This window comes from Eriocheir sinensis, unplaced genomic scaffold (assembly GCF_024679095.1).
Source record: "Eriocheir sinensis breed Jianghai 21 unplaced genomic scaffold, ASM2467909v1 Scaffold314, whole genome shotgun sequence".
NCBI lineage: Eukaryota > Metazoa > Arthropoda > Malacostraca > Decapoda > Varunidae > Eriocheir > Eriocheir sinensis.
In genome coordinates this window covers 294754-322445 of record NW_026111626.1, presented here as the reverse complement: position 1 = coordinate 322445, position 27692 = coordinate 294754, and the positions used below count along the sequence as shown (strand labels likewise).

Here is a 27692-nt window from a genome sequence, read left to right as displayed (position 1 = left end):
ATAGGAGCGCTGAAGTCATCCTCAAACTTTGCTTAGCATTAGTTAGACCTCATCTCGATTATGCAGTTCAGTTCTGGTCCCCCACTATAGAATGGACATCAAGATGTTAGAATCTGTACAGAGGAGGATGACAAAGATGATTCAGGGGGTGAGAAACTTGCCTTATGAAGACAGGCTGAAGCACTTAAATCTACACTTTCTAGAAAGGCGAAGGTTGCTAGGAGACTTGATCGAAGTCTACAAATGGATGAAGGGCTTTACTAGACGGTATGTCAATAAGATTTTGATAGTAAAAGAGCCAGGTAGGACGCGTAGCAATGGTTTTAAGTTAGACAAATTCAGATTCAACAAAGACATAGGCAAGAATTGGTTCACCAATAGAGTGGTGGACGAATGGAACAGGCTTGGGAGCCATGTTGTGGGTGCCAATACCGTAGATACATTCAAGAAGAGGTTGGATAAATTCATGGATGGTGAGATAAGGTGGGGTTGAGTGTACAGGAGCTGCCTTGTATAGGCCAACCGGCCTCTTGTAGACTCCTTACGTTCTTATGTTCTTATGTTCTTATGTTCCATTTCCCGTAAAATTCGTCAAGTTCATCTGTCTTTTCAATATAAAAAGGTCGAAGATACATAAGTGTGTACTATGTGGACGTATTTTTTTTATTATTCTTTCATTTGATTTTGTTCGACTTTGATTAAATCCTGTCAGTGAAGAAATAGAACGGCCAGACTGGTGTGTTGACATCATCACTTGATGAGAGAGAGAGAGAGAGAGAGAGAGAGAGAGAGAGAGAGAGAGAGAGAGAGAGAGAGAGAGAGAGAGAGAGAGAGAGTTTTGTGGGAGCGATTTTCAGGTAGATGGAAACAATTTTGTTAGCAAAATTTTGACATTTTGATCTATTGATGAAGGAGTTATTGGTAGGTCGGAGAACAGATTTGGCACGATTCTTGGCATAAATGTGAAGACCATTATTAGCAAAAGTTCTAAGGCTCCGGCACCTTCTGTGAGCTGCCTCAATCGTTGATAGCACGCGAACAAGCGTGACTGAACCAGGGAGTTTTGCCGTGATAAATGAATAACGCGGAATGTGTGGTTCCATCCCGATCTCACCTCCGTCACGCTCTGGGCACGCGTCTCAGACCTGGAAGCTATAATCATTCCGCAGAGAATGAGAGAGAAAATAAAACTCAGCTCATCACACTGAGCTGAAGCATAATGGCAAGAGCATTCTAATACCTTTCATTTAAATATAGTTTTAAAACAGGTGGTCGTTCAGACAACTCCTTACATAACGTTTCTTGTTCTGAGGTGCAACACGACCCCACTATCCCTGCCTAAGGTTTTTTGTAAGACAATATTTTCTATTTTTTCATTTGAAATATAAGATAAGAAATGTAAGCACACACATGCGTCCAAACACTCCCCACAGATGCGACACTCTTGAACAATTTGTTCCGTAGAAGTGGCACCGTTCCATGGGATGCGTTCCTCTGCATGGTGATTTTAGTCAGCTGGCGAGCCGTTCCTCTCAGTGTGATTGTGGTGCTTCTTGGCACTCCTCAGTCTCTGTTATCACCAGTCAGCGACAGTGACTGTTCAGCGGGTGTTGAGAAATGCACCCGGAATGTACGTCACCTGTACGTCGCTGAACATTTGAGTTTGATCACGACGCTGTGTACTCGCCCGGTGCTCAAAGAAACTCGCCACCACTCGGCTTTGCGCCTCTCTTGGCACGACCTCTGCTGCGGGAGTTGGTGCCCCGATGTGTCTGCCCTCCGTAGAAATGCCTTGTTACGTATCTTGGCGGGACGTGGCTGCTGGCGTTGTGCTTTCGGTGCTGTGAGTGGCGGCTGTTGGTGTAGTTGTGTGCAGCATACCAGCCACTGTTTTGCTGGAAGGAGTCGTTCCTCCGCTGTGTCGGCCTCTCGAGGTGCCGAGGTGCGCCACGCAGCGAGTTAGAGGCGGATCTAACGGGCTGCTGGTGAGGCATCGAGGTAAAGTTGGGAGGCTGAGTGACTTGGAACGGCGCGGCGTATCTGAAGGTGTCGTGGCCACGGTACACTTCACGTTCCTTAACGGGGGCGCGGAGGTTACCAAGGTTGAAGCACACATGTCCTGGACAGGTGGACCGTGGCATCTTTTCTTTCTTCAGGATACCTTTAGGAGACTTCCCTTCAGTAGTGGTATTCATTTGTGCACAGCGAGCTGCTCCAACTGTTTGCTGGTGTCGTGTGTTGTGTTTCTTTACCGCGTCCTTTGCTGACCCTTTCTGTGGCTTCACTGTTCTCTCCTTTCGCCTTTCCAGCTCAGGACGAATGCTGGAGAGAGGGAAGCCATACCTGAAGTAGTCGTAGCCACAATACAGTTCACGATCCTTGACGAAAGTGTTCAGGTTCTGGAAGTTAAAGCGCACACATTTATGAGCGGTGCTGGCCGTCTTTCCTTTCTTGAGGATCCTGTGAGATGTTGTGGCTCATTGATTTTGTTGGCTGAATCTGTTGCTTCCTCTGTTACTGTTTTCTGAGCCTCTGGCAGTTTGTTTACTGCTTCCTTTGTTGGCTCTTCCTGTGGCTCCACTGCTCTCTCCTTTAGGCTTTTCAGCTCAGGACGAATGCTGGAGAGAGGGAAGCCATACTTGCAGTAGTCGTAGGCACAGTACAGCTCACGAATTTTGACGAAAGTGTTCAGGTTTTGGAAGTTGAACCTGATAGTTTTCTTGACCGGAGTTTGAGATCCATCCCGCTGTTTGAAGCTGCTGATAAGGGGCATCTTTTCCGGTGGGCCGGTAACGGCCTTGCTCCTGCTGGAAGGAGCGTCCCCAGCCGTGCCTTGGTGCCCGGAGGGGAGCTCATCGTATACCTCCTTTATTTTCTCTCTCTTGACCATGTGCAGAGTAATTACGAGAGTTTGAACCCTCTTGCCATGGCTCTCCAATTGCGTGCAGTCTTTTTGTGCGACTGTTGTATCATCCACTGGCTTGTGGACCTTCTCTCTCTTCACCAAGTGGATTGTGATGATGAGAGTCTGACGCCTCCTGCCAGTGGCCTCTTTTTCGCCCTTCCCCACCACCCCATCAGCATCCTGCAGGGTGTCGGAGGGGATCTCCTCCTCCACCACTGCGAGAGGCTGAGCAGCCTTCTTCAGGCAGACCAGGGCCTGTTGCCCTGCATCGGCCTGGGCACCCGCGTTTTCGGTTTCCTCGACGATGTCGTCAGGTTCCTCGGAGGGGCTGCGGCGCTCCCGCTCTCGAAGAGCCAGCCGAAGCACCCGCAGCACCAAGCCTTCTTCACTTGTTTTTGCTTAGTCATTTTAATGTAAATGAACAATCTTTAGCAGGAAAGTGAAGATTACCAACGTTGTCCTCTTCTGGGATGGCTTCTCCTCGTCGTGTGCCGCCTTGGCTACACCGACCACTGGCGGGGACGCTCAAAGAAAAGGCTGAGAGTGTAACGCTGGGGCGATGGGACGTAATGCAGGTGACGAAATGTTGCTGGGAGTAGTGCGCCCATCCCACACCCACGCCCTCATGCTCCTCCTGCTACCCATACCAACCCACACAACCCACTCCCTCATCCCTGGCCGAATGATTGCTACCAGTATTACGCCCATGCCAATCCCGCACCCACGCCCTCATGCCACCCACGCCAACCCACACAACCCACTCCCTCATCCCTGGCCGAATGATTGCTACCAGTATTACGCCCATGCCAATCCCGCCCCAACGCCCTCATGCCACCCACACCAACCCACACAACCCACTCCCTCATCTCTGGCCGAATGATTGCTACAAGTATTACGCCCATGCCAGACCCGCACCCACGCCCTCATGCCCTAGCTCCTAGCTCCTTCTACTCACACCACCCTCATAATTCATCCCCTCACCTTCACTTAAACCTGCCGGCGCGCAACACATCTCGTCACACCGAGAAGCCGCCGTGAGCTGGGACTGGCCGCATCGTGCCCACCTTACCCAATGAACCACTCGGCCGAAAATTCTTGCCACAAGCCCAGCAAGAACTTCGTATTATTAATCTTACAAGAATAATAACATGTCACACAAATATATTTCCCTTATATTGATTATTGGCAATGAAGGGAGGCGTACAAAATATTTACAGTTACAAATATTTAGCTGCTGCAACAATACGATTTCTCGGGTAGTTTTTTTCTTCTGAATTTTCACAGATGACGCGTTCAGCGGCGTGAGGCTTTGTTAACTACTGGATCGTCCCGCCTTGCCCTCCAGGAGCCTTGGTGATGTATTTGTCTCTTGTTAGCATTGAACTTCACACACACACACACACACACACACACACACACACACACACACACACACACACACACACACACACACACACTTAACACCACCTCTTACTGCCACCTGCTGACTCTCTCTCTCTCTCTCTCTCTCTCTCTCTCTCTCTCTCTCTCTCTCTCTCTCTCTCTCTCTCTCTCTCTCTCTCTCTCTTTTTTTTTGCCTAGTCTGCTTTTATTCCGCTCACCCATCTTCTAATTTACTCCTGCTTATGATCATTCTCTCCCAGTTTTAATTCTACGTTTTCATCTTTTTTTTTTCCTTTTTCATCTTCCACTCTTTTCTATTCAATGTTTTTTTTTCAATTTTACCCTTTGTCCTCTTTCCTTTTTATTATGTTTTTTCTTCATTTTTATTTATTTATTTTTTCTGACTGTCTTTGCAATACATTCTGCTCAAATTAAACTGTTTCCCATTGATTTTCCTTTTTTGATTCTCCTATTTCCTTCTTCCTTTTCTTCTTCCTATTTCTTCCAGTTCTCACGCTCTTCTTCTTCTTCTATATCCTATTCCTAATTTTGCTTTTAATCATGTTCTTTTTATATTCCTTTTCATTTCTTTTTTTATTTTCCTTTTACACTTTTTCTCTCCCACGTCAACCTTCTCAATCTCAGTTGAATCACTTCCTCTTCCTCTTCTACTTCCTTCTAATCCTGACTCTCCTCTTCTTCTTCCTCATTATCCTACTCCTACTTTGCTTTTTATCTCATATCTTTTTTTTCTTCCATCGCAATCTCCTCTTTCTCCTCATCTTTCAATCACTTCCTCTTCCTCTTCTACTTTCTTCCAGACCTCACGCTCTTCCTTCTCATTATCGTACTCCAAATTTTGCTTTGAATCTTTTTTTTCATCCCTTTCATTTTTTTTTATGTTGCCTTTACACATTTTTTTCTCGTACGTCAATCTTCTCAATCTCCTCTTTCTCCTCCTCTTTCAATCACTTCCTTTTCCTCTTCCTCTTCCTCTTCTACTTCCTTCCAGTCGTCACGCTCTTCTGCTTCCCATTATCTTACTCCAAATTTTGCTTCTAATCTTTTTTTTTTTTCCTGCCTACCCTCTCATTCTTAATTTGGCTCACATCTTTTCTCCCGCGCGGCCATTCTCCAAACCCTCTTTTACTTCCTCATTATCTCAATCTAAATTTTGTCATCCATTTTGTTTTTTTTCCTTTCATCTCTTCCTCTTACTCCTCCTCCCCAACCGTGTTTTTACTAATCCTTCCTTTTATTTCGTTTTTTCAGCCTTATTCGTATATATTTTTATCCTTCTTCTTTTCTGTTTGTATCGTCTGTTTTGTCTTTTTTGTCTTTCCATTTTATTGTTCTTGCCTTTCATCTTCCTCCTTCCTCCTATTTCAATTTTGTATGTTATTTTTGTTTTTACTAGTACTTCCTCGTTTTGCTTTTCTGCGTTTTACATTCTCATAATATTAATCTTCCCAATTTCTACCCATTTAAATGCTCTCTTTTGTTTCTCTTCTTTCCCATCCGTGTTTAGTTTCTCCTTTTTATTGTTTTCTTCCAACTTTTTCTATTTCTTTTCATATCCTCTTACTTTTTCATATATTCTAAGTCTTATTTCGCCTCTTATCCCTTCTCCCTACTCTGCCTTGCTTTAATTCTTCCATCGCCTTCCTCGTAACTTCCTTTTTGTATCCTCTACGTTCTTTGAGTTTTAATTCCTTGACATTTTTTCTTCCACTTCCTTCTCCCGTTTTCTTGTTCATCTTCTTGTTTCATGTTTGCATATTTTGTTTTCACCTCATCTAATATTTTTTTCCTTTACTTTTCTTCTCCGTTCCTCTTCTTTTCCTTCTTTTCTTCCTCTTATTCCTTCAAAACTCTCACTTACTCATACTTATTATTTCCATATTTCTCCTTCTCTTCTTTTTTTCTACTCAAAAACTTTCCTTCGATATTTGGGTTCCCCTTTTATCATTTTCCTCCTATTCTCTTCCTCTTTTGCAGTAGTGGTGGTGATGGATGGGTGGGGGGCGGCTGTATGGTAGTTCTGGCGGTTGAAGAGCCTGCCATGATGGTATTAATGGTAGTTATCCAAGTGGTGGGTGATTAGTAGTGGTGGTAGCGGCGGTGTTCCTTATAATGTTGTTGGTAGGTATGCCTATTTTGAATTTGAATCTGCGGGTTTGATGTACCATGTTTCACTGACTATTCTTCCATTGTGTGTGTGTGTGTGTGTGTGTGTGTGTGATCGCGTATTCCCGTTCTGCCGCCACCACCTTGTTGATGGTGGTGTTTGGCAATGTCAATATGCATGTTCCGGAGATGAATGAGAGGTACCATATTGCGGAGACACTCTGAAATCATTTTCTCAGAAACAAATTTAGTCTTCCGAAGCTTCAGATTCTGTTCACACTCCAATTAAGAATTGGATGCATCATAACTCAAAAACACGCATTCGCCTTAAGGGATCAAAGTGAATGTGTGTTTTAGTCTTCCGAAGCTTCAGATTCTGTTCACACTCCAATTAAGAATTGGATGCATCATAACTCAAAAACACACATTCGCCTTAAGGGATCGAAGTGAATGTGTGTTTTAGTCTTCCGGAGCCTCAGATTCTGTTAACACTCCAATTAAGAATTGGATGCATCATAACTGAGAAACACACATTCGCCTTAAGGGATCGAAGTGAATGTGTGTTTTAGTCTTCCGGAGCTTCAGATTCTGTTAACACTCCAATTAAGAATTAGATGCATCATAACTGAAAAACACACATTCGCCTTAAGGGATCGAAGTGAATGTGTGTTTTAGTCTTCCGGAGCTTCAAATTCTGTTTACACTTCAATTAAGAATTGGATGCATCATAACTGAAAAACACACATTCGCCTTAAGGGATCGAAGTGAATGTGTGTTTTAGTCTTCCGGAGCTTCCGATTCTGTTAACACTCCAATTGGAAGATTTGATTTGACAAATTTAATACACCCATGGGAAGCCGAACGCAGAGAAAGACAATAAGAAAAGTCAAAGACACATTCATCTCGATAGAGTTTATTCTCAGTTACGTTATTACATCTGGATCTGTATCAAATTATCATCAACTACATCAACTACAAAGTCATTATATAGTTTGTATTATGTAACAGTGTAATGTAGTCTAACCGAGTCTCATGCATTATATAGTTTGTATTATGTAACAGTGTAATGTAGTCTAACCGAGTCTCATGCAACGCGGGTTATTCGTGTCGTTCGTGTTGAACAACATTATCTTTAGATGTATCTCGAAAGACAACAAGACTTCATCTTTAAGTGAAACAGATAAAAAAAAAATGTTTAACCTGATCGACCTCTGTGTTGAAATTAAAAAGGCTTTCAATCTAATGGGGTACAACAAGGCTAAACGACTATACGGAACTGAGAAACCTGATGAATTGAGTCAACAGGCGGACTGGGCCATCGCACAAACTGTCATCGGTGCTTACAAACAATTGAGGACCGCCTCTCTTGAAAAGAAATACTATTCCAAAACAGCATCGTATCCAAAAACGAAGCCAAATTTAATAGAGATTCTCAACGGGGTTAGTGTCATGAACAAGGCTTTCCAAACTACATCGTGTGAGAAAGCTGACTCTTAAATTTGTCAGACGATAAGATAAGAGCGTACGTCTTGAAAGAAGTAATGAGTCACGACAAATTGAAGCGTGTCAATGGTGACACTAGCACTGCCTTGCTTACAAGAAGTTCCTTTGGGATGTGAAGCGACCATCGCAGCATTCTTCCCCACCACCATTACCTACCGAAAGAGAGTGTTTGATTTTAACGGACACGATCATGCGCTCCTCGTCGTCATTGGCTAACGATCCAAGTAAACCCTTTGTTGATTTTATAGCCGGTAAAAACAATAACAGTGAATACAACGACAAAACCAACAACGATATACTGACTAGTATTCTTAGAGGTGTTAAGTCAATTCACGTATTCGTTCGCAACTTTATCGTCAATGCCGTTCAGAGTATACTGGATATATTTCACTCTCGCTTCTGGGTGTCTCCCACGTACGATTACTCTCGTAACATACCTGTGGTATTAGGTGTCGATATTTTACTGCATAAATCTTTGGCTATGTTTGTTAAAGAAATCAAATCGTTGAGTGGATTTGACGTAGTCTAACAATAACACGAGGGTGATAATCACCTGTAAAAAAACACGAGGGTGATAATTCCACATGTATTAGTGACGTAACAATACGAGGGTGACGTAATCAGTAACACAATACTGTGATAATCACTGTAACGAGGGTGATAATCACCTGCAAAATAGTGACGTAACAATAACTGTGACGTAGTCTAACAATAACACGAGGGTGATAATCACCTGTAAAAACACGAGGGTGATAATTGCACATGTACATGTAGTGACGTAACAATAATGTGACGTAGTCTATAACAATAACGAGGTGATAATCACCTGCAAAAATAGTAGTGACGTAACAATACTGTGACGTAGTCACAAGGGTGATAATCACCTGCAAAACACGAGGGTATAAATTGCACTAACAATCAATACTGTGACGTATTCTCTAACACGAGGGTGATAATCGCACATGTAGTGACGTAAGCAATACCTCCTATCGATACATACTGTGACGTAGTCGTAGTTTGGCATATCACGCACTTGTTAATGACGTAAGCGTGGTTATCCAATTTTGGCATGTAATAAAGGTATGCCAAATCAAGCTAAATTTGGACATTGTTGGATTCGGCACGATTGATTGAGATGACGTAAATCGTAAGGAGTGTTATGCTCATGCTAAAAATGGCAGGAAGCATTGCGTGATTTTTAGTCTTGTTGTTATTTTTCCGATCAATTGATAATAAGGGATGGTTGTTAACACATGCCAAATTTGGATATTGTTGTTGACAAGGTTAATAATTACACCAATGACGTAAGCAATAGCGCTGATTGCACATAACACTTACCTCGAAGTCCGCATGACCTTTGGTGACGTAAGCTGCCAGGGGCGTTGACCACACTTACTTACAATTCCGCATGACCTTTGGTGTTCATCAAAGGAAACTTACTGGCGTCTGAATGGACGTCAATGAAACAAACATGTTTAGCACCAGGCGAGCAGAGGTCGTATTCACTTTGATTCAATCTGTCTATCAGGAACGACATTGACTCTAAAGTATTATCGTTAATATTTCTGTCAAACAACAATCTCGAATCAATTTGGAAGTTAATAAAGAAATTCAGACTAGCATAAATTTCTTTAGCTGTGTCGGTGATGTCTGATTCTCCTGAAAGCATCATGTCGACGAGTCTGTTACGAATGATTCATCTTTTGTTCATCTTTTTGTTTCCTTTTTGCAAGTCTTGTTTTTACTTCATTTAATATTTTTTCCTTTCTTTATTTTCCCCGTCCTTCTTCTTTTCCTTCTTTTCTTCCTCTTATTCCTTCAAAACTCTCACTTACTCATACTTATTATTTCCATACTTCTCCTTCTCTTCTTTTTTTTCTGTTCACAAACTTTTCCTTCGAATTTGCATTCCGCTTTCATCATTTTCCTTCTATTTTCCCTCTTCTTTTGCAGTTGTGGTGGTAGTTTCGGTGAGGGGGGGAGGGGGGATGTATGGTAGTTCTTGCGGTTGAAGTGCCTGCCATGATGGTGTTAATGGTAGTTATTCAAGTGGTGGGTGATTAGTAGTGGTGGTAGCGGCGGTGTTCGTTATAATGTTGTTGGGAGGTATGCTTATTTTGGGTCCAAGTGTACGGGTTTGATGTACCGTGTTTCACTTACCATTCTTCCATTGTGTGTGTGTGTGTGTGTGTGTGTGTGTGTGTGTGTGTGTGTGTGTGTGTGTGTGTGTGTGTGTGTGTGTGTGTGTGTGTGTGTGTGTGTGTGTGTGTGTGTGTGTGTGTGTGTGTGTGTGTGTGTGTGTGTGTGTGTGTGTGTGTGTGTGTGTGTGTGTGTGTGTGTGTGTGTGTGTGTGTGTGTGTGTGTGTGTGTGTGTGTGTGTGTGTGTGTGTGTGTGTGTGTGTGTGTGTGTGTGTGTGTGTGTGTCTGTGTGTGTGTGTGTGTGTGTGTGTGTGTGTGTGTGTGTGTGTGTGTGTGTGTGTGTGTGTGTGTGTGTGTGTGTGTGTGTGTGTGTGTGTGTGTGTGTGTGTGTGTGTGTGTGTGTGTGTGTGTGCTCCTCATGCCACCCACACCAACCCACACAACCCACTCCCTCATCCCTGGCCGAATGATTGCAACAAGTATTACGCCCATGCCAACCCCGCACCCACGCCCTCATGCCACCCACACCAACCCACACAACCCACTCCCTCATCCCTGGCCGAATGATTGCTACAAGTATTACGCCCATGCCAACCCCGCACCCACGCCCTCATGCTCCTAGCTCCTTCTACTCACACCAACCCTCATAATTCATCCCCTCACCTTCACCTAAACCTGCCGGCGCCGCAACACACATCTCGTCACACCGAGAAGCCGCCGTGAGCCTGGACTGGCCGCATCGTGCCCACCTTACCCAATGAACCACTCGGCCGAAAATTCTTGCCACAAGCCCAGCAAGAACTTCGTATTATTAATCTTACAAGAATAATAACATGTCACACAAACATATTTCCCTTATATTGATTATTGGCAATGAAGGGAGGCGTACAAAATATTTACAGTTACAAATATTTAGCTGCTGCAACAATACGATTTCTCGGGTAGTTTTTTTCTTCTGAATTTTCACAGATGACGCGTTCAGCGGCGTGAGGCTTTGTTAACTACTGGATCGTCCCGCCTTGCCCTCCAGGAGCCTTGGTGATGGATTTGTCTCTTGTTAGCATTGAACTACAAATACACACACACACACACACACACACACACACACACACACACACACTTAACACCCCCCGTAGGGAGAGGTAGTGGTCGCTCCGCGCCGCGCTAGCCGCGGGACATTTGCTCCAAATCCCTCAAACCTCACTACTCAGGGATAACACACTAGAGCAACGCGACTACATACGTGTCTCTGTTTAATAAGGACGCATACTGCAATACCATCATCTCTAATACCATCATCAGCAAGCAACATGGATTCGTCTACCTCTGCACTCGAGACAACACGTGTGGAAAACAAGAATGAACCTTCCATGGCAAATCCTTCCACAGAATACCTTCACAACCTCACCAAAGCTCAGCTGCTGAAACACTGCCGCAATATAGGAATAACAAATGTGTGGGCCAACAAAGATCAGCTCGTGAAATTGATAATGGCAAACCACAGCGACGGAGCTCCTTCACCGTGCAGCACATCGACAACCAACAAACGCTGTAGTGTTAACAATCATTCTTGTGAACGCAGAAGTCCAGCATCTCTCAACAGCGAAAGTGAAAGTGAACGTGCTGTGTACCCCCGTAGTGAACCCATCTGTGCAGCATCTCAGAGCAGTGATCGTGACAAAAGTCCTGCATCTCTCAACAGCGAAAGTGAAAGTGAACGTGCTGTGTACCCCCGTAGTGAACCCGTCTGTGCAGCATCTCAGGGCAGTGATCATGACAAAAGTCCTGCATCTCTCAACAACGAAAGTGAAAGTGTAGCATCTTTGGGCAGTGGCCATGACAATGTTCTCTCACACGGCAGTAACTCAAACTCAAGTAATGACCCTCAAGAACCTACAGTGAATCACAAGAAACTGGAGTGTGAAATACATAAACTGTACGGAATGCTGCAAAGTATGAACAACGAAATCGAACACTCATACGAGGAAATAAAGAAAATGAACATCTGTTTCCATCATTTGGATGAACGCCTAACTAAACTTGAAAGGATCATAAGTAGAGGAGGTCATAGTGACGTTAATACTGAGGTCAGAAATACGGTGAGCCTAACTAGCCTAAGCCACCGTATCAGTGATCTGGAGGAAAAAGCGAGTGAAAACACACAGGCAAGTGGTAATACAAGTGATGTGCACCAGACAACACAACCTAACCATGACTCTCCAGTGAAAAAACATCTAATTCTTGGTGACGTCAATCTCAGCAACATCCAGGTATCGGATTTATCAGACAGCTGGAGTGTGAGAACATTAGGGGAGGCAAACTATGATCTCATGAGCTGCTGGGTGAAAGAAAAACTCTCCTGGTCTCCGGCCACTTGCATAATCTACGCTGGCCTTTTTGACATTCTAGAAAGATCCGAGTACACAGTAGCCCTGGATAACCTCGGAGCCTTGATCAGTGAATTAAAAACGAAAAACGAAAACATGGACATCTATGTTAGTCAGCTGGTGCCAAGCCTGCAGAGTGATACATTGCAGGCCAAAATAAATGACTTCAATGAACACCTACAAAAATGGGGTAATGAAAATGAAATACCCATCATAAACCCTGACCCGCTATTCAGGCTGGGGGATGGTAACATTGATGAGGATTGCTACTACGCTTATGGCCAGCACCAAGGATCCATGCTTATCAGACTAGGGGCCACAAGACTACTTCGTGCCATGGCTGGCCAGTGTACGCCTCTCCAGGGACACATGAACAAGGAAAATCTCAAAAAAACATCTCCAGTCACACTACCTCCACAAACATCCTAACAAGCAAACACAGAGGACACCTGGCCACCCCCCCACCCCCACCTCACCAGCACGCCAGGTAGACAGCGACGGATGGAGAAGGGCGGGGCGGCGCACCTACTCTAATCCTTCTCGCCACCCCCATCCTCACCCTGCTGGGAACCACGGAAGGCGGAACAATGACCTTAATCCTCCGCGCCACCCCACACCCCTATCCTCATGGGGGCCTCGGAAGGCGGGACAGTAACCTGACAACACCTGGTCCCACACCTGACGATAGGAGGGGCACTAACCCTCACTACCCGACCTCCCACCTCCGATATGACAACTCTCAACAGCATCTCTCCCATGGATGGACTAGAAGCCACCCCCACCCCCACACCCCCAGCTCCACACCAACACCACCACCCCAACCAAGGCCACGCAGAAGAGGAGCGTGCTACAACAGTGGGGAAACAAACCACACGCAAAACACATGCAGGTTTGACCATAAAATACGGTGCACAACATGTTACCAATTAGGCCACAAAAATAGACTATGTAACTTCTACAGAGGATAGGTCATTGGCGAAGAAGACGTTGCCGTTGAACATTATAGTAAAGCTAAGGACGGTCTCTCCATAGAACACATCAATGCCCAGTCTCTTCTATCTAGCTTCGAGGAAATAAAATTACTATTATATGACCGTGATATTGACATTCTCTGTGTTAGTGAGACTTGGCTTCATCAACAAACACCTGACTCACTAATAATAATACCAGGTTACAATTTATTTCGACACGATAAGGGCCGCGGAGGTGGAGTGTGTCTTTATGTTAAGGATACTCTAAGCTCCAAGATCATTACACCAGATGTTGAACCCTGTACTGGAATCGAAAACATATGGATCACAGTTCAAAGCAGAAAACTACCATCAATCATTGTAGGATGCTTATACAGACATCCCAAGGCCCCCGCTACCTCATATGATTATCTAATGGAAGTCTTCAAGCACGTTAACCTAAGAAAGAAACCCATGTATGTTTTCGGCGATCTTAACGATAACCTTCTAGTTAACAACAGCAACCTGCAGAAAATAATTGAAGCTTGCGGTTTATTCCAAGTAATAAGTAAACCAACACGTGTCACCCCCCAGTCTGCCACACTACTTGATGTCCTCATCACAAACAAAAAAGAAAGTATTGTTACCTCTGATTGCCTTCCCAGTACTATCGCAGATCACGACATGATTATCTCAAAAATCGACATCAGCAAACCCAAACGGACAAAAATAAAGAAAACTTTCAGAAGCATGGCCACATACAATAAAGATAACTTTTGTGAAGCATTGCTAACCAGCTCAGACTGCTTAAATAGTATCACGTTAACTGATGACATTGACGAACAGGTGAATATACTTAACACAATATTCAATTCTTGCCTAGATCAAGTTGCCCCAATGACGACTAAATATATAAATAGACCACCTGCTCCCTGGATTGACAAAGAAGTAAGAGATAACATGAAGTACAGGGATAGCTTACAAGGCCAGCTAAAATTAGATCGACACAACACACAACTTTACAACAAATATAAAGAAGAAAAGAAACGCGTTAAGGATAAGCTCCACAAGGCAAAAAGACATACTATCATGATAAATTCCGCCAAAGTAAAGGCAACTCGTCACAAATGTGGAGTAATATTAGAGGTATAGTGCCTAACAATAAACCTAATAACAACATCATCACTAACGAAGATATTAATGACAAGGCGGAGGATTTTAACAACTACTTTGCTAACGTAGGAAGAGAAACTTTTGAGAGGTGCAAAAATGACTCTACTAACAATAATACTAACTCAGACAACGTACGAGTAACTCATGACACTACTGATAACTTAGACACAAATAACTTCTTCAGACCTAAACCAGTTGATGTTGAGACTGTAATTCTAACGATATCCAAACTAAAGGAGACCAAAGCTGTAGGTAGCGATGGCATTTCTTTAAATTTCATAAAAGACAGCCTTTTTGTTACAGCCTTCTACCTAACATGCATATTCAACACCTCAATAGCTACAGGTAAATTTCCCACCCCATGGAAACATGCCATTGTTGTCCCGATTTTTAAAGGAGGGGATAGTAATATCAACTCCAATTACAGACCTATATCTCTCCTCCCTGTAATATCAAAGGTCTTAGAAAAAATTGTAGCTAAGCAACTTTCTGACCACCTAGAAGGGAATGCTTTACTTTCTAACTCTCAACACGGATTCAGGCCGGAGCTATCCACTGAAACTGCTCTCACAGTAATATCCAATAATGTATATAGTAACCTAGATAACAAGAGAATTACTCTGATAACTTTATGTGACTTATCGAAGGCATTCGACAGTGTTAACCACGACATTTTACTGCAGCGATGCCTTAAACTACGTATAGACCCTTTCTGGATCCAAGACTACCTATCAAACAGAACTCAATCAGTCCGGCTAAACAATCACATATCACCCAAATCCTTAATAACACATGGAGTCCCACAAGGCTCTATCCTTGGCCCTATTCTTTTTACTATTTTTGTTAATGATATCTCAGATCACATCAGCGACTGTATACTGGTTCAGTACGCAGATGACACACAGTTTATCCACAGTGACAACATTAATAACATAGACCAGCTAATAACCAGAGCTAAAGTAACACTGTCGAATGCCAAGACTTACTTCCTAAAAAGTGGCCTTATGTTGAATTCTAACAAAACCCAATTTATATTTATCGGCACACGGCAACTGTTATCGAGCTTACCAGATGATATGACCATCAACTTTGACGGAAGTGATATACCAATAAGCAAACATGTTAAAATATTGGGTGTTTACTTTGACAAGTACATGACGTTCGACACACACATACATCAACTCAACAAAAAGTAATAGGGGTTATAATGTTCATAAACAGAATTAAGGACATATTTGATAAGGACACCAGAGTGATTGTTATCAAGACACTAGTGTTAAGTCTAATCAATTACGGACTAAAAATATGGGGCAACACCAATGAGACCCTCATGCCTCTAGTGCTAAAACTGAAAATCTTCGCTGCCAAAGTTGCTGCGTGGTGCTACAAAATACTCGTCCGTTCTACTCCTGTGTTACAAGAACTAAAGTGGATAAAGATGAAAGAAAAAGTGAAATTCGATCAGTGCATAATGGTGTATAAAGTGACCCATAAATATTATCCTGAGTGGCTACTAAACTTACCATATGTAACACAAATTAACGAACTTGTAACGAGACAAAACGAAGACCTATTTATCCCAAGAGTGAGAACAGACAATGGTGCGCGGTCACTATTAGTAAGTGGACCAAGAGCATGGAACAAGCTCCCCCCCTAATATAAAAGAACTCCCGTCACTCACGAGCTTGTAGAGAGCCCTAACTATTCACGCTCTTCAAGGAGGCTTTTGCTAAAGAACGCGTGAAGGACATAATATACACTTATCTCGTACATATGTATTATATCTAGCAAGTTCCTATATATGATATCCCATGTAAATATTTAGTAATTAAGATAAAAGATTAGTTAAAGAAAGTCTTATATATGATATCTGTACTACATGTAAAGTATTTAGTAATTAAGAGAAAAGCCATTGTACATTGTACTTTAATGGAATAAAGCATTCTGATTCTGATTCTGATTCTTACTGCCATCTGCTGACTCTCTCTCTCTCTCTCTCCTTTTTTTGTCTAGTCTTCTTTTATTCCCCTCACCTATCTTCTAATTTACTCCTGCTTATGTTCATTCTCTCCCAGTTTTAATTCTACGTTTTCATCTTTTTTTCCTTTTTCATCTTTCAGTTTTTTCTATTCATCGTTTTTTTCAATTTTTTCCTTTTTTTTCCTCTTTCGTCTTTCATTACTTTTTTCTCCTCATTTTTTACTGTTTTTTTCTGACGTTCTTCGTTTTACATTCTGCTCAAATTTAACGTTTTCCCATTGATTTTCTTTTTTTGATTCTCCGTTTTCCTTCTTCCTTTTCCTCTTCTACTTCCTTCCAGTCCTCACGCTCTTCTTCTTCCTCTTTATCCTATTCCTAATTTTGCTTTTTATCTTTTCTCTTTTTTTCTCTTCCCTCTCATTTTTTTCTTAATTATGCTTTTACATCTTTTCTCTCCCACGTCTATCTCAATCTACTCTTTCAATCACTTCCTCTTCCTCTTCTACTTCCTTCTAAGCATACAGGCAAGAGCATTCTAATATCTTTCATTTAAATATAGTTTTAAAACTGGTGGTCGTTCAGACAACTCCTTACATAACGTTTCTTGTTCTGAGGTGCAACACGACCCCGCTATCCCTGCCTAAGGTTTTTTGTAAGACAATATTTTCTATTTTTTCATTTGAAATATAAGATAAGAAATGTAAGCACACACATGCGTCCAAACACTCCCCACAGATGCGACACTCTTGAACAATTTGTTCCGTAGAAGTGGCACCGTTCCATGGGATGCGTTCCTCTGCATGGTGATTTTAGTCAGCTGGCGAGCCGTTCCTCTCAGTGTGTTTGTGGTGCTTCTTGGCACTCCTCAGTCTCTGTTATCACCAGTCAGCGACAGTTACTGTTCAGCGGGTGTTGAGAAATGCACCCGGAATGTACGTCACCTGTACGTCGCTGAACATTTGAGTTTGATCACGACGCTGTGTACTCGCCCGGTGCTCACAGAAACTCGCCACCACTCGGCTTTGCGCCTCTCTTGGCGCGACTTCTGCTGCGGGAGTTGGTGCCCCGATGTGTCTGTCCCTCGTAGAAATGCCTTGTTTCGTATCTTGGCGGGACGTGGCTGCTGGCGTTGTGCTGGCGGTGCTGTGAGTGGCGGCTGTTGGTGTAGTTGTGTGCAGCATACCAGCCACTGTTTTGCTGGAAGGAGTCGTTGCTCCGCTGTGTCGGCCTCTCGAGGTGCCGAGGTGCGCCACGCAGCGAGTTAGAGGCGGATCTAACGGGCTGCTGGTGAAGCCTCGAGGTAAAGTTGGGAGGCTGAGTGACTTGGAGCGGCGCGGCGTATCTGAAGGTGTCGTGGCCACGGTACACCTCACGTTCCTTGACGGGGGCGCGGAGGTTACCAAGGTTGAAGGGCACGTGTCTTGGACAGGTGGACCGTGGCATCTTTTCTTTCTTCAGGATACCTTTAGGAGACTTCCCTTCAGTAGTGGTATTCATTTGTGCACAGCGAGCTGCTCCAACTGTTTGCTGGTGTCGTGTGTTGTGTTTCTTTACCGCGTCCTTTGCTGACCCTTTCTGTGGCTTCACTGTTCTCTCCTTTCGCCTGTCCAGCTCAGGACGAATGCTGGAGAGACGGAAGCCATACCTGAAGTAGTCGTAGCCACAGTACAGCTCACGATCCTTGACGAAAGTGTTCAGGTTCTGGAAGTTAAAGCGCACACATTTATGAGCGGTGCTGGCCGTCTTTCCTTTCTTGAGGATCCCTGTGAGGTGTTGTGGCTCATTGATTTTGTTGGCTGAATCTGTTGCTTCCTCTGCTACTGTTTTCTGAGCCTGTGGCAGTTTGTTTACTGCTTCCTTTGTTGGCTCTTCCTGTGGCTCCACTGCTCTCTCCTTTAGGGTTTTCAGCTCAGGACGAATGCTGGAGAGAGGGAAGCCATACTTGCAGTAGTCGTAGGCACAGTACAGCTCACGAATTTTGACGAAAGTGTTCAGGTTTTGGAAGTTGAACCTGATAGTTTTCTTGACCGGGGTTTGAGATCCATCCCGCTGTTTGAAGCTGCTGATAAGGGGTATCTTTTCCGGTGGGCCGGTAACGGCCTTGCTCCTGCTGGAAGGAGCGTCCCCAGCCGTGCCTTGGTGCCCGGACGGGAGCTCATCGTATACCTCCTTTATTTTCTCTCTCTTGACCATGTGCAGAGTAATTACGAGAGTGTGAACCCTCTTGCCATGGCTCTCCAATTGCGTGCAGTCTTTTTGTGCGACTGTTGTATCATCCACTGGCTTGTGGACCTTCTCTCTCTTCACCAAGTGGATTATGATGATGAGAGTTTGACGCCTCTTGCCAGTGGCCTCCTTTTCGCCCTTCCCCACCACCCCATCAGCATCCAGCAGGGTGTCGGAGGGGATCTCCTCCTCCACCACTGAGAGAGGCTGAGCAGCCTTCTTCAGGCAGACCAGGGCCTGTTGCCCTGCATCGGCCTGGGCACCCGCGTTTTCGGTTTCCTCGACGATGTCGTCAGGTTCCTCGGAGGGGCTGCGGCGCTTCCGCCTGGCGAAGAGCCAGCCGAAGCACCCGCAGCACCAAGACTTCTTCACTTGTTTTTGCTGAGTCATTTTAATGTAAATGAACAATCTTTAGCAGGAACGTGCAGGTCATCAACTCTTCCTCTTCTGGGATGGCTTCTCCTCGTCGTGTGCCGCCTTGGCTAAACCGACCACTGGCGGGGACGCTCAAAGAAAAGGCTGAAAGTGTAACGCTGGGGCGATGGGACGTAATGCAGGTGACGAAATGTTGCTGGGAGTAGTGCGCCCATCCCACGCCCACGCCCTCATGCTCCTCCTGCCACCCACACCAACCCACACAACCCACTCCCTCATCCCTGGCCGAATGATTGCTACCAGTATTACGCCCATGCCAATCCCGCCCCCACGCCCTCATGCTCCTCATGCCACCAACCCACACAACCCTCCCTCATCCCAGGCCGAATGATTGCTACCAGTATTACGCCCATGCCAACCCTGCACCCACGCCCTCATGCTCCTAGCTCCTTCTACTCACACCAACCCTCATAATTCATCCCCTCACCTTCACCTAAACCTGCCGGCGCCGCAACACACATCTCGTCACACCGAGAAGCCGCCGTGAGCTGGGACTGGCCGCATCGTGCCCACCTTACCCAATGAACCACTCGGCCGAAAATTCTTCCCACAAGCCCAGCAAGAACTTCGTATTATTAATCTTACAAGAATAATAACATGTCACACAAATATATTTCCCTTATATTGATTATTGGCAATGAAGGGAGGCGTACAAAATATTTACAGTTACAAATATTTAGCTGCTGCAACAATACGATTTCTCGGGTAGTTTTTTTCTTCTGAATTTTCACAGATGACGCGTTCAGCGGCGTGAGGCTTTGTTAACTACTGGATCGTCCCGCCTTGCCCTCCAGGAGCCTTGGTGATGGATTTGTCTCTTGTTAGCATTGAACTACACACACACACACACACACACACACACACACACACACACACACACACACACACACACTTAACACCACCTCTTACTGCCACCTGCTGACTCTCTCTCTCTCTCTCTCTCTCTCTCTCTCTCTCTCTCTCTCTCTCTCTCTCTCTCTCTCTCTCTCTCTCTCTCTCTCTCTCTCTCCTTTTTTTGTCCAGTCTTCTTTCATTCCGCTCACCCATCTTCTAATTTATTCCTGCTTATGTTCATTCTCTCCCAGTTTTAATTCTACGTTTTCATCTTTTTTTTTCCTTTTTCATCTTCCACTCTTTTCTATTCATTGTTTTTTTCTCCATTTTTTCCCTTTTTTCCTCTTTCCTTTTTTATTATGTTTTTTTCATTTTTTTTCTGACGGTCTTTGCAATACTTTCTGCTCAAATTAAACTGTTTCCCATTGATTTTCCTTTTTTGATTCTCCTTTTTCCTTCTTCCTTTTCCTCTTCTACTTCCTTCCAGTCCTCACTCTCTTCTGCTTCCTCATTACCCTACTCCAAATTTTCCTTTTAATCTTGTTCTTTTTTTCTTCCTTTCATTTCTTTCTAAATTTTGCTTTTACACTTTTTCTCTCCCACGTCAACTTTCTCAATCTCCTCCTTCAATCACTTCCTCTTCCTCTTCTACTTCCTTCTACTCCTGACTCGCCTCTTCTTCTTCCTACGCCAACTTTGCTTTTTATCTCATATCTTTTTTTTCTTCCATCTCAATCTCCTCTTTCTCCTCATCTTTCAATCACTTCCTCTTCCTCTTCTACTTTCTTCCAGACCTCACGCTCTTCCTTCTCATTATCGTACTCCAAATTTTGCTTTGAATCTTTTTTTTCATCCCTTTCATTTTTTTTTATGTTGCCTTTACACATTTTTTTCTCGCACGTCAATCTTCTCAATCTCCTCTTTCTCCTCCTCTTTCAATCACTTCCTCTTCCTCTTTTTCTTCTACTTCCTTCCAGTCGTCACGCTCTTCTGCTACCTCATTATCTTACTTCAAATTTTGCGTTTAATCTTTTTTTTTTTCCTGCCTACCCTCTCATTCTTAATTTGGCTCACATATTTTCTCCCGCGCGGCCATTCTCCAAACCCTCTTTTACTTCCTCATTATCTCAATCTAAATTTTGTCATCCATTTTGTTTTCTTTCCTTTCATCTCTTCCTCTTACTCCTCCTCCCCATCCGTGTTTTTACTTATCCTTCCTTTTATTTTGTTTTTCAGCCTTATTCGTATATTTTTTATCCTTCTTCTTTTCTGTTTGTATCGTCTGTTTTGTCTTTTTTGGCTTTCCATTTTATTGTTCTTGCCTTTCATCTTCCTCCTTCCTCCTATTTCAATTTTGTATGTTATTTTTGTTTTTACTAGTACTTCCTCGTTTTGCTTTTCTGCGTTTTACATTCTCATAATATTAATCTTCCCAATTTCTACCCATTTAAATACTCTCTTTTGTTTCTCTTCTTTCCCATCCGTGTTTAGTTTCTCCTTTTTAATGTTTTCTTACAACTTTTCTATTTCTTTTCATATCCTCTTACTTTTTCATATATTCTAAGTCTTATTTCGCCTCTTATCCCTTCTCCCTACTCTGCCTTGCTTTAATTCTTCCATCGCCTTCCTCGTAACTTCCTTTTTGTATCCTCTACGTTCTTTGAGTTTTAATTCCTTGACATTTTTTCTTCCGCTTCCTTCTCCCGTTTTCTTGTTCATCTTCTTGTTTCGTGTTTGCATATTTTGTTTTCACCTCATCTAATATTTTTTTCCTTTACTTTTCTTCTCCGTTCCTCTTCTTTTCCTTCTTTTCTTCCTCTTATTCCTTCAAAACTCTCACTTACTCATACTTATTATTTCCATATTTCTCCTTCTCTTCTTTTTTTCTACTCAAAAACTTTCCTTCGATATTTGGGTTCCCCTTTTATCATTTTCCTCCTATTCTCTTCCTCTTTTGCAGTAGTGGTGGTGATGGATGGGTGGGGGGCGGCTGTATGGTAGTTCTGGCGGTTGAAGAGCCTGCCATGATGGTATTAATGGTAGTTATCCAAGTGGTGGGTGATTAGTAGTGGTGGTAGCGGCGGTGATCGTTATAATGTTGTTGGTAGGTATGCCTATTTTGAATTTGAATCTGCGGGTTTGATGTACCATGTTTCACTGACTATTCTTCCATTGTGTGTGTGTGTGTGTGTGTGTGTGTGTGTGTGTGATCGCGTATTCCCGTTCTGTGTCACATTTTTGCACAGCTCTCCTCCGCCCCGCCCTTCTCGTGGCCTGACAGCCAATCACACAGCAGAGCCGCGTGTGGGATTTGGATGGGGCAGTGTTACGAGTTGCGTCCCGCAAGGGTCGGTGCTGGGTCCTCTGCCTTTTTTTTATTTTCATCAATGACGTGGACACAGGAATTAGTAGTGATGTCAGTAAGTTCGCAGATGATACCAAGATCGGTAGAGTAGTCCAATCAGACAGGGCCGCTAGGGTTCTCCAGGATGAGCTTGACAGACTATATGATTGGGCGGGGAAGTGGCAGATGGAATTCAATGTCGGGAAGTGTAGCATTTTGAGTGTAGGTAGGAATAACTCCTCACACAATTACTCCTTAAATGACACTCCTCTAAACAGGTCCGGGCGTGAGAGAGACTTAAGCTACGGTCACACTTGCTATTGTTAACGCAAGCCTGGCTTTTGTTTTCGCTGGCTTGCCAGCGATACGCGCGGCAGTCTGGTCACACCACATGCAAAGTCCGCTAGCTAGCTAGCTAGCGGATCATATCATAACAACACTAGCCGCTATGGAGGAAGCACTTCTTGGATTCGCTCTGTCCACAATTACTCTTGCCACTTGTTTTGTAGCCAGTGAGGACTTAAAGAAGAAAAGAAAAGTGAAACGAAAGTGGATAAGACCATGGCTGGCAAGTGTGTTCGCTCTTGCTCTTGCTCTTGCTGTACAGGTGACCCGTTAGAAAGTCACCGAGGTCAAATCAGAAATGAATATTATATTTCCATTAAAGAAAAAAAATACATTTGGAAATTTTCTTGTATTGTCGTCTAGCTTTTATATTACGCATTTAAAGTCCCTCCCCAAAAAAGAAATGGAATATTTTTTGATTGCATGTATGCTGAATAAACGATAGTTTCTTATTCCCTTCCATTCGGCTACCGCTGCCGCCAGCAGTACGGCCAGTGAAAACGGTCCGTATCGATAGCTCAAAGCAGCCGATATCATTAGCTCGTGCAGCGCAAATGGCTGGCCGATCAAGCCGTACCGCTGGATCCAGCGATATCAGTAGCTAGTGTGACCGCACCTTTAGGAGTCCTAGTGAGCGATGACCTCCGTCCTAGGGCTCAATGCATTCAGGCTAAAAATCGGGCCATCAGAGTACTTGGTTTCATCTCAAGGAGCGTAAGCAATAGGAGCGCTGAAGTCATCCTCAAACTTTACTTAGCATTAGTTAGACCTCATCTCGATTATGCAGTTCAGTTCTGGTCCCCCACTATAGAATGGATATCAAGATGTTAGAATCTGTACAGAGGAGGATGACAAAGATGATTCAGGGGGTGAGAAACTTGCCTTATGAAGACAGGCTGAAGCACTTAAATCTACACTTTCTAGAAAGGCGAAGGTTGCTAGGAGACTTGATCGAAGTCTACAAATGGATGAAGGGCTTTAATAGAGGGGATGTCAATAAGATTTTGATAGTAAAAGAGCCAGGTAGGACGCGTAGCAATGGTTTTAAGTTAGACAAATTCAGATTCAACAAAGACATAGGCAAGAATTGGTTCACCAATAGAGTGGTGGACGAATGGAACAGGCTTGGGAGCCATGTTGTGGGTGCCAATACCGTAGATACATTCAAGAAGAGGTTGGATAAATTCATGGATGGTGAGGTAAGGTGGGGTTGAGTGTATAGGAGCTGCCTTGTATAGGCCAACCGGCCTCTTGTAGACTCCTTACGTTCTTATGTTCTTATGTTCTAATGTTCCATTTCCCGTAAAATTCGTCAAGTTCATCTGTCTTTTCAACATAAAAAGGTCAAAGATACATAAGTGTGTACTATGTGGACGTATTTTTTTTATTATTCTTTCATTTGATTTTGTTCGACTTTGATTAAATCCTGTCAGTGAAGAAATAGAACGACCAGACTGATGTGTTGACATCATCACTTGATATGAGAGAGTTTTGTGGGAGCGATTTTCAGGTGGATGGAAACAATTTTGTTAGCAAAATTTCAATATTTTGATTTATTGATGAAGGAGTTATTGGCAAGTCGGAGAACAAATTTGGCACGATTCTTGGCATAAATGTGAAGACCATTATTAGCAAAAGTTCTAGGGCTCCTGCACCTTCTGTGAGCTGCCTCAATCGTTGATAGCACGCGAACAAGCGTGACTAAACCAGGGAATTTTTACATGATAAATGAATAACGCGGAATGTGTGGCTCCATCCCGATCTCACCTCCGTCACGCTCTGGGCACGCGTCTCAGACCTGGAAGCTATAATCATTCCGCAGAGAAAGAGAACGAAAATAAAACTCAGGTCATCACACTGAGCTGAAGCATAATGGCAAGAGCATTCTAATACCTTTCATTTAAATATAGTTTTAAAACAGGTGGTCGTTCAGACAACTCCTTACATAACGTTTCTTGTTCTGAGGTGCAACACGACCCCACTATCCCTGCCTAAGGTTTTTTGTAAGACAATATTTTCTATTTTTTCATTTGAAATATAAGATAAGAAATGTAAGCACACACATGCGTCCAAACACTCCCCACAGATGCGACACTCTTGAACAATTTGTTCCGCAGAAGTGGCACCGTTCCATGGGATGCGTTCCTCTGCATGGTGATTTTAGTCAGCTGGCGAGCCGTTCCTCTCAGTGTGTTTGTGGTGCTTCTTGGCACTCCTCAGTCTCTGTTATCACCAGTCAGCGACAGTTACTGTTCAGCGGGTGTTGAGAAATGCACCCGGAATGTACGTCACCTGTACGTCGCTGAACATTTGAGTTTGATCACGACGCTGTGTACTCGCCCGGTGCTCACAGAAACTCGCCACCACTCGGCTTTGCGCCTCTCTTGGCACGACTTCTGCTGCGGGAGTTGGTGCCCCGATGTGTCTGTCCCTCGTAGAAATGCCTTGTTTCGTATCTTGGCGGGACGTGGCTGCTGGCGTTGTGCTGGCGGTGCTGTGAGTGGCGGCTGTTGGTGTAGTTGTGTGCAGCATACCAGCCACTGTTTTGCTGGAAGGAGTCGTTGCTCCGCTGTGCCGGCCTCTCGAAGTGCCGAGGTGCGCCACGCAGCGAGTTAGAGGCGGATCTAACGGGCTGCTGGTGAGGCCTCGAGGTAAAGTTGGGAGGCTGAGTGACTTGGAGCGGCGCGGCGTATCTGAAGGTGTCGTGGCCACGGTACACCTCACGTTCCTTAACGGGGCGCGGAGTTTACCAATGTTGAAGCACATGTCCTGGACAGGTGGACCGTGGCTTCATATCTATCTTCAGGATACCTTTAGGAGACTTCCATTCAGTAGTGGTATTCATTTGTGCACAGCGAGCTGCTCCAACTGTTTGCTGGTGTCGTGTGTTGTGTTTCTTTACCGCGTCCTTTGCTGACCCTTTCTGTGGCTTCACTGTTCTCTCCTTTCGCCTGTCCAGCTCAGGACGAATGCTGGAGAGAGGAAAGCCATACCTGAAGTAGTCGTAGCCACAGTACAGTTCACGATCCTTGACGAAAGTGTTCAGGTTCTGGAAGTTAAAGCGCACACATTTATGAGCGGTGCTGGCCGTCTTTCCTTTCTTGAGGATCCCTGTGAGGTGTTGTGGCTCATTGATTTTGTTGGCTGAATCTGTTGCTTCCTCTGTTACTGTTTTCTGAGCCTCTGGCAGTTTGTTTACTGCTTCCTTTGCTGGCTCTTCCTGTGGCTCCACTGCTCTCTCCTTTAGGCTTTTCAGCTCAGGACGAATGCTGGAGAGAGGGAAGCCATACTTGCAGTAGTCGTAGGCACAGTACAGCTCACGAATTTTGACGAAAGTGTTCAGGTTTTGGAAGTTGAACCTGATAGTTTTCTTGACCGGAGTTTGAGATGCATCCCGCTGTTTGAAGCTGCTGATAAGGGGCATCTTTTCCGGTGGGCCGGTAACGGCCTTGCTCCTGCTGGAAGGAGCGTCCCCAGCCGTGCCTTGGTGCCCGGAGGGGAGCTCATCGTATACCTCCTTTATTTTCTCTCTCTTGACCATGTGCAGAGTAATTACGAGAGTTTGAACCCTCTTGCCATGGCTCTCCAATTGCGTGCAGTCTTTTTGTGCGACTGTTGTATCATCCACTGGCTTGTGGACCTTCTCTCTCTTCACCAAGTGGATTGTGATGATGAGAGTCTGACGCCTCCTGCCAGTGGCCTCCTTTTCGCCCTTCCCCACCACCCCATCAGCATCCAGCAGTGTGTCACATGGTTTCATCTGTTCCTCATTATCGATGTGCTTTCATCTGCTCATCAATATCGAGGTGCTATCATCTGCTCCTCAATATCGATATGCTTTCATCTGCTCCTCATTATCGATATGCTTTCATCTGCTCCTTAATATCGAGGTGCTTTCATCTGCTCCTCAATATCGAGGTGCTTTCACCTGCTCCTCAATATCAAGGTGCTTTCACCTGCTCCTCAGTATCAAGGTGCTTTCAACTGCTCCTCAATATCAAGGTACTTTCACCTGCTCCTCAATATCAAGGTGCTTTCACCTGCTCCTCTATATCGAGGTGCTTTCACCTGCTCCTCAATATCAAGGTGCTTTCACATGCTTCTCAATATCAAGGTGCTTTCACCTGCTCCTCAATATCAAGGTGCTCTCACCTGCTCCTCAATATCAAGGTGCTTTCACCTGCTCCTCTATATCGATGTGCTTTCACCTGCTCCCCAATATCGATGTGCTTTCACCTGCTCCTCAATATCGAGGTGCTTTCATCTGTTCCTCAACATCGAGGTGATTTCATCTGCTCCTCAATATCGAGGTGCTTTTATCTGCTCCTCAATATCAATGTGCTTTCAACTGCTCCTCAATATCGAGGTGATTTCATCTGCTCCTCAATATCGATGTGCTTTCATCTGCTCCTCAATATCGATGTGTTTTCATCTGCTCATCAATATCGAGGTGCTTTCATCTGCTCCTCAATATCAAGGTGCTTTCATCTGCTCCTCAATATCTATGTGCTTTCATATGCTTCTCAATATCAAGGTGCTTTCATCTGCTCCTCAGTATGGAGGAGCCATCACCTGCTCCTCAATATCGAGGTGCTTTCATCTGCTCGTCAATATCGAGGTTCTATCATCTGCTCCTCAATATCGAGGTGATTTCATCTGCTCCTCAATATCGATGTGGTTTCAACTGCTCCCCAATATCGATGTGCTTTCACCTGCTCCTCAATATCGAGGTGCTTTCATCTGCTCCTCAATATCGATGTGTTTTCATCTGCTCCTCAATATCGATGTGCTTTCATCTGCTTATCAATATCGAGGTGCTATCATCTGCTCCGAAATATCGAAGTGCTTTCATCTGCTTATCAATATCGAGGTGCTTTCATCTGCTCCTCAATATCGAGGTGCTCTCATCTGCTCATCCGTATCGAGGTGCTATCATCTGCTCCTCAATATCGATATGCTTT

General features: G+C 44.1%; 2 protein-coding genes across 4 annotated transcripts; both read right to left on the bottom strand.

The window, feature by feature from the left end:
- Positions 1–1394: 1394 nt before the first annotated feature.
- On the bottom strand, positions 1395–26464 carry LOC126991643 (uncharacterized). 3 transcript variants are annotated; one of them, XR_007745721.1, is made up of 3 exons: positions 25725–26272; positions 17489–18192; positions 1395–1639 (listed from the first exon to the last, which is right to left on the bottom strand). XR_007745721.1 is itself a non-coding variant. In XM_050850353.1 (2 exons), the coding sequence occupies exons 1-2, from the start codon at positions 26270–26272 to the stop codon at positions 17544–17546; spliced, it is 900 nt and encodes a 299-aa protein (XP_050706310.1). In that variant the 5' UTR covers positions 26273–26464; the 3' UTR covers positions 17244–17543. The 3 variants fall into 3 exon arrangements, 2 of the variants coding, with proteins under 2 accessions (XP_050706310.1, XP_050706309.1); XM_050850353.1 differs by lacking the exon at positions 1395–1639 and having other exon boundaries at positions 17244–18192; positions 26022–26464; XM_050850352.1 differs by lacking the exon at positions 1395–1639 and having other exon boundaries at positions 17244–18192.
- Positions 1843–3917, bottom strand: LOC126991644 (uncharacterized; the record flags this gene model as incomplete). The annotated part of the gene is made up of 3 exons (XM_050850354.1): positions 3887–3917; positions 2640–3249; positions 1843–2343 (listed from the first exon to the last, which is right to left on the bottom strand). Coding segments are annotated over exons 1-3 (1142 nt in total), but the record flags the coding sequence as incomplete, so codon positions are not given.
- Positions 26465–27692: the final 1228 nt, after the last annotated feature.

Coding starts and splice junctions, on each gene's coding strand:
- LOC126991643 (XM_050850352.1), bottom strand. CDS start 26,272: ATGGTCAAGAGAGAGAAAATAAAGGAGGTATACGATGAGCTCCCCTCC. Junction 18,193..25,724: donor TGTGGCTACGACTACTTCAG/GTATGGCTTTCC, acceptor CGACTACTTCAG/GTATGGCTTCCGTCTCTCCA.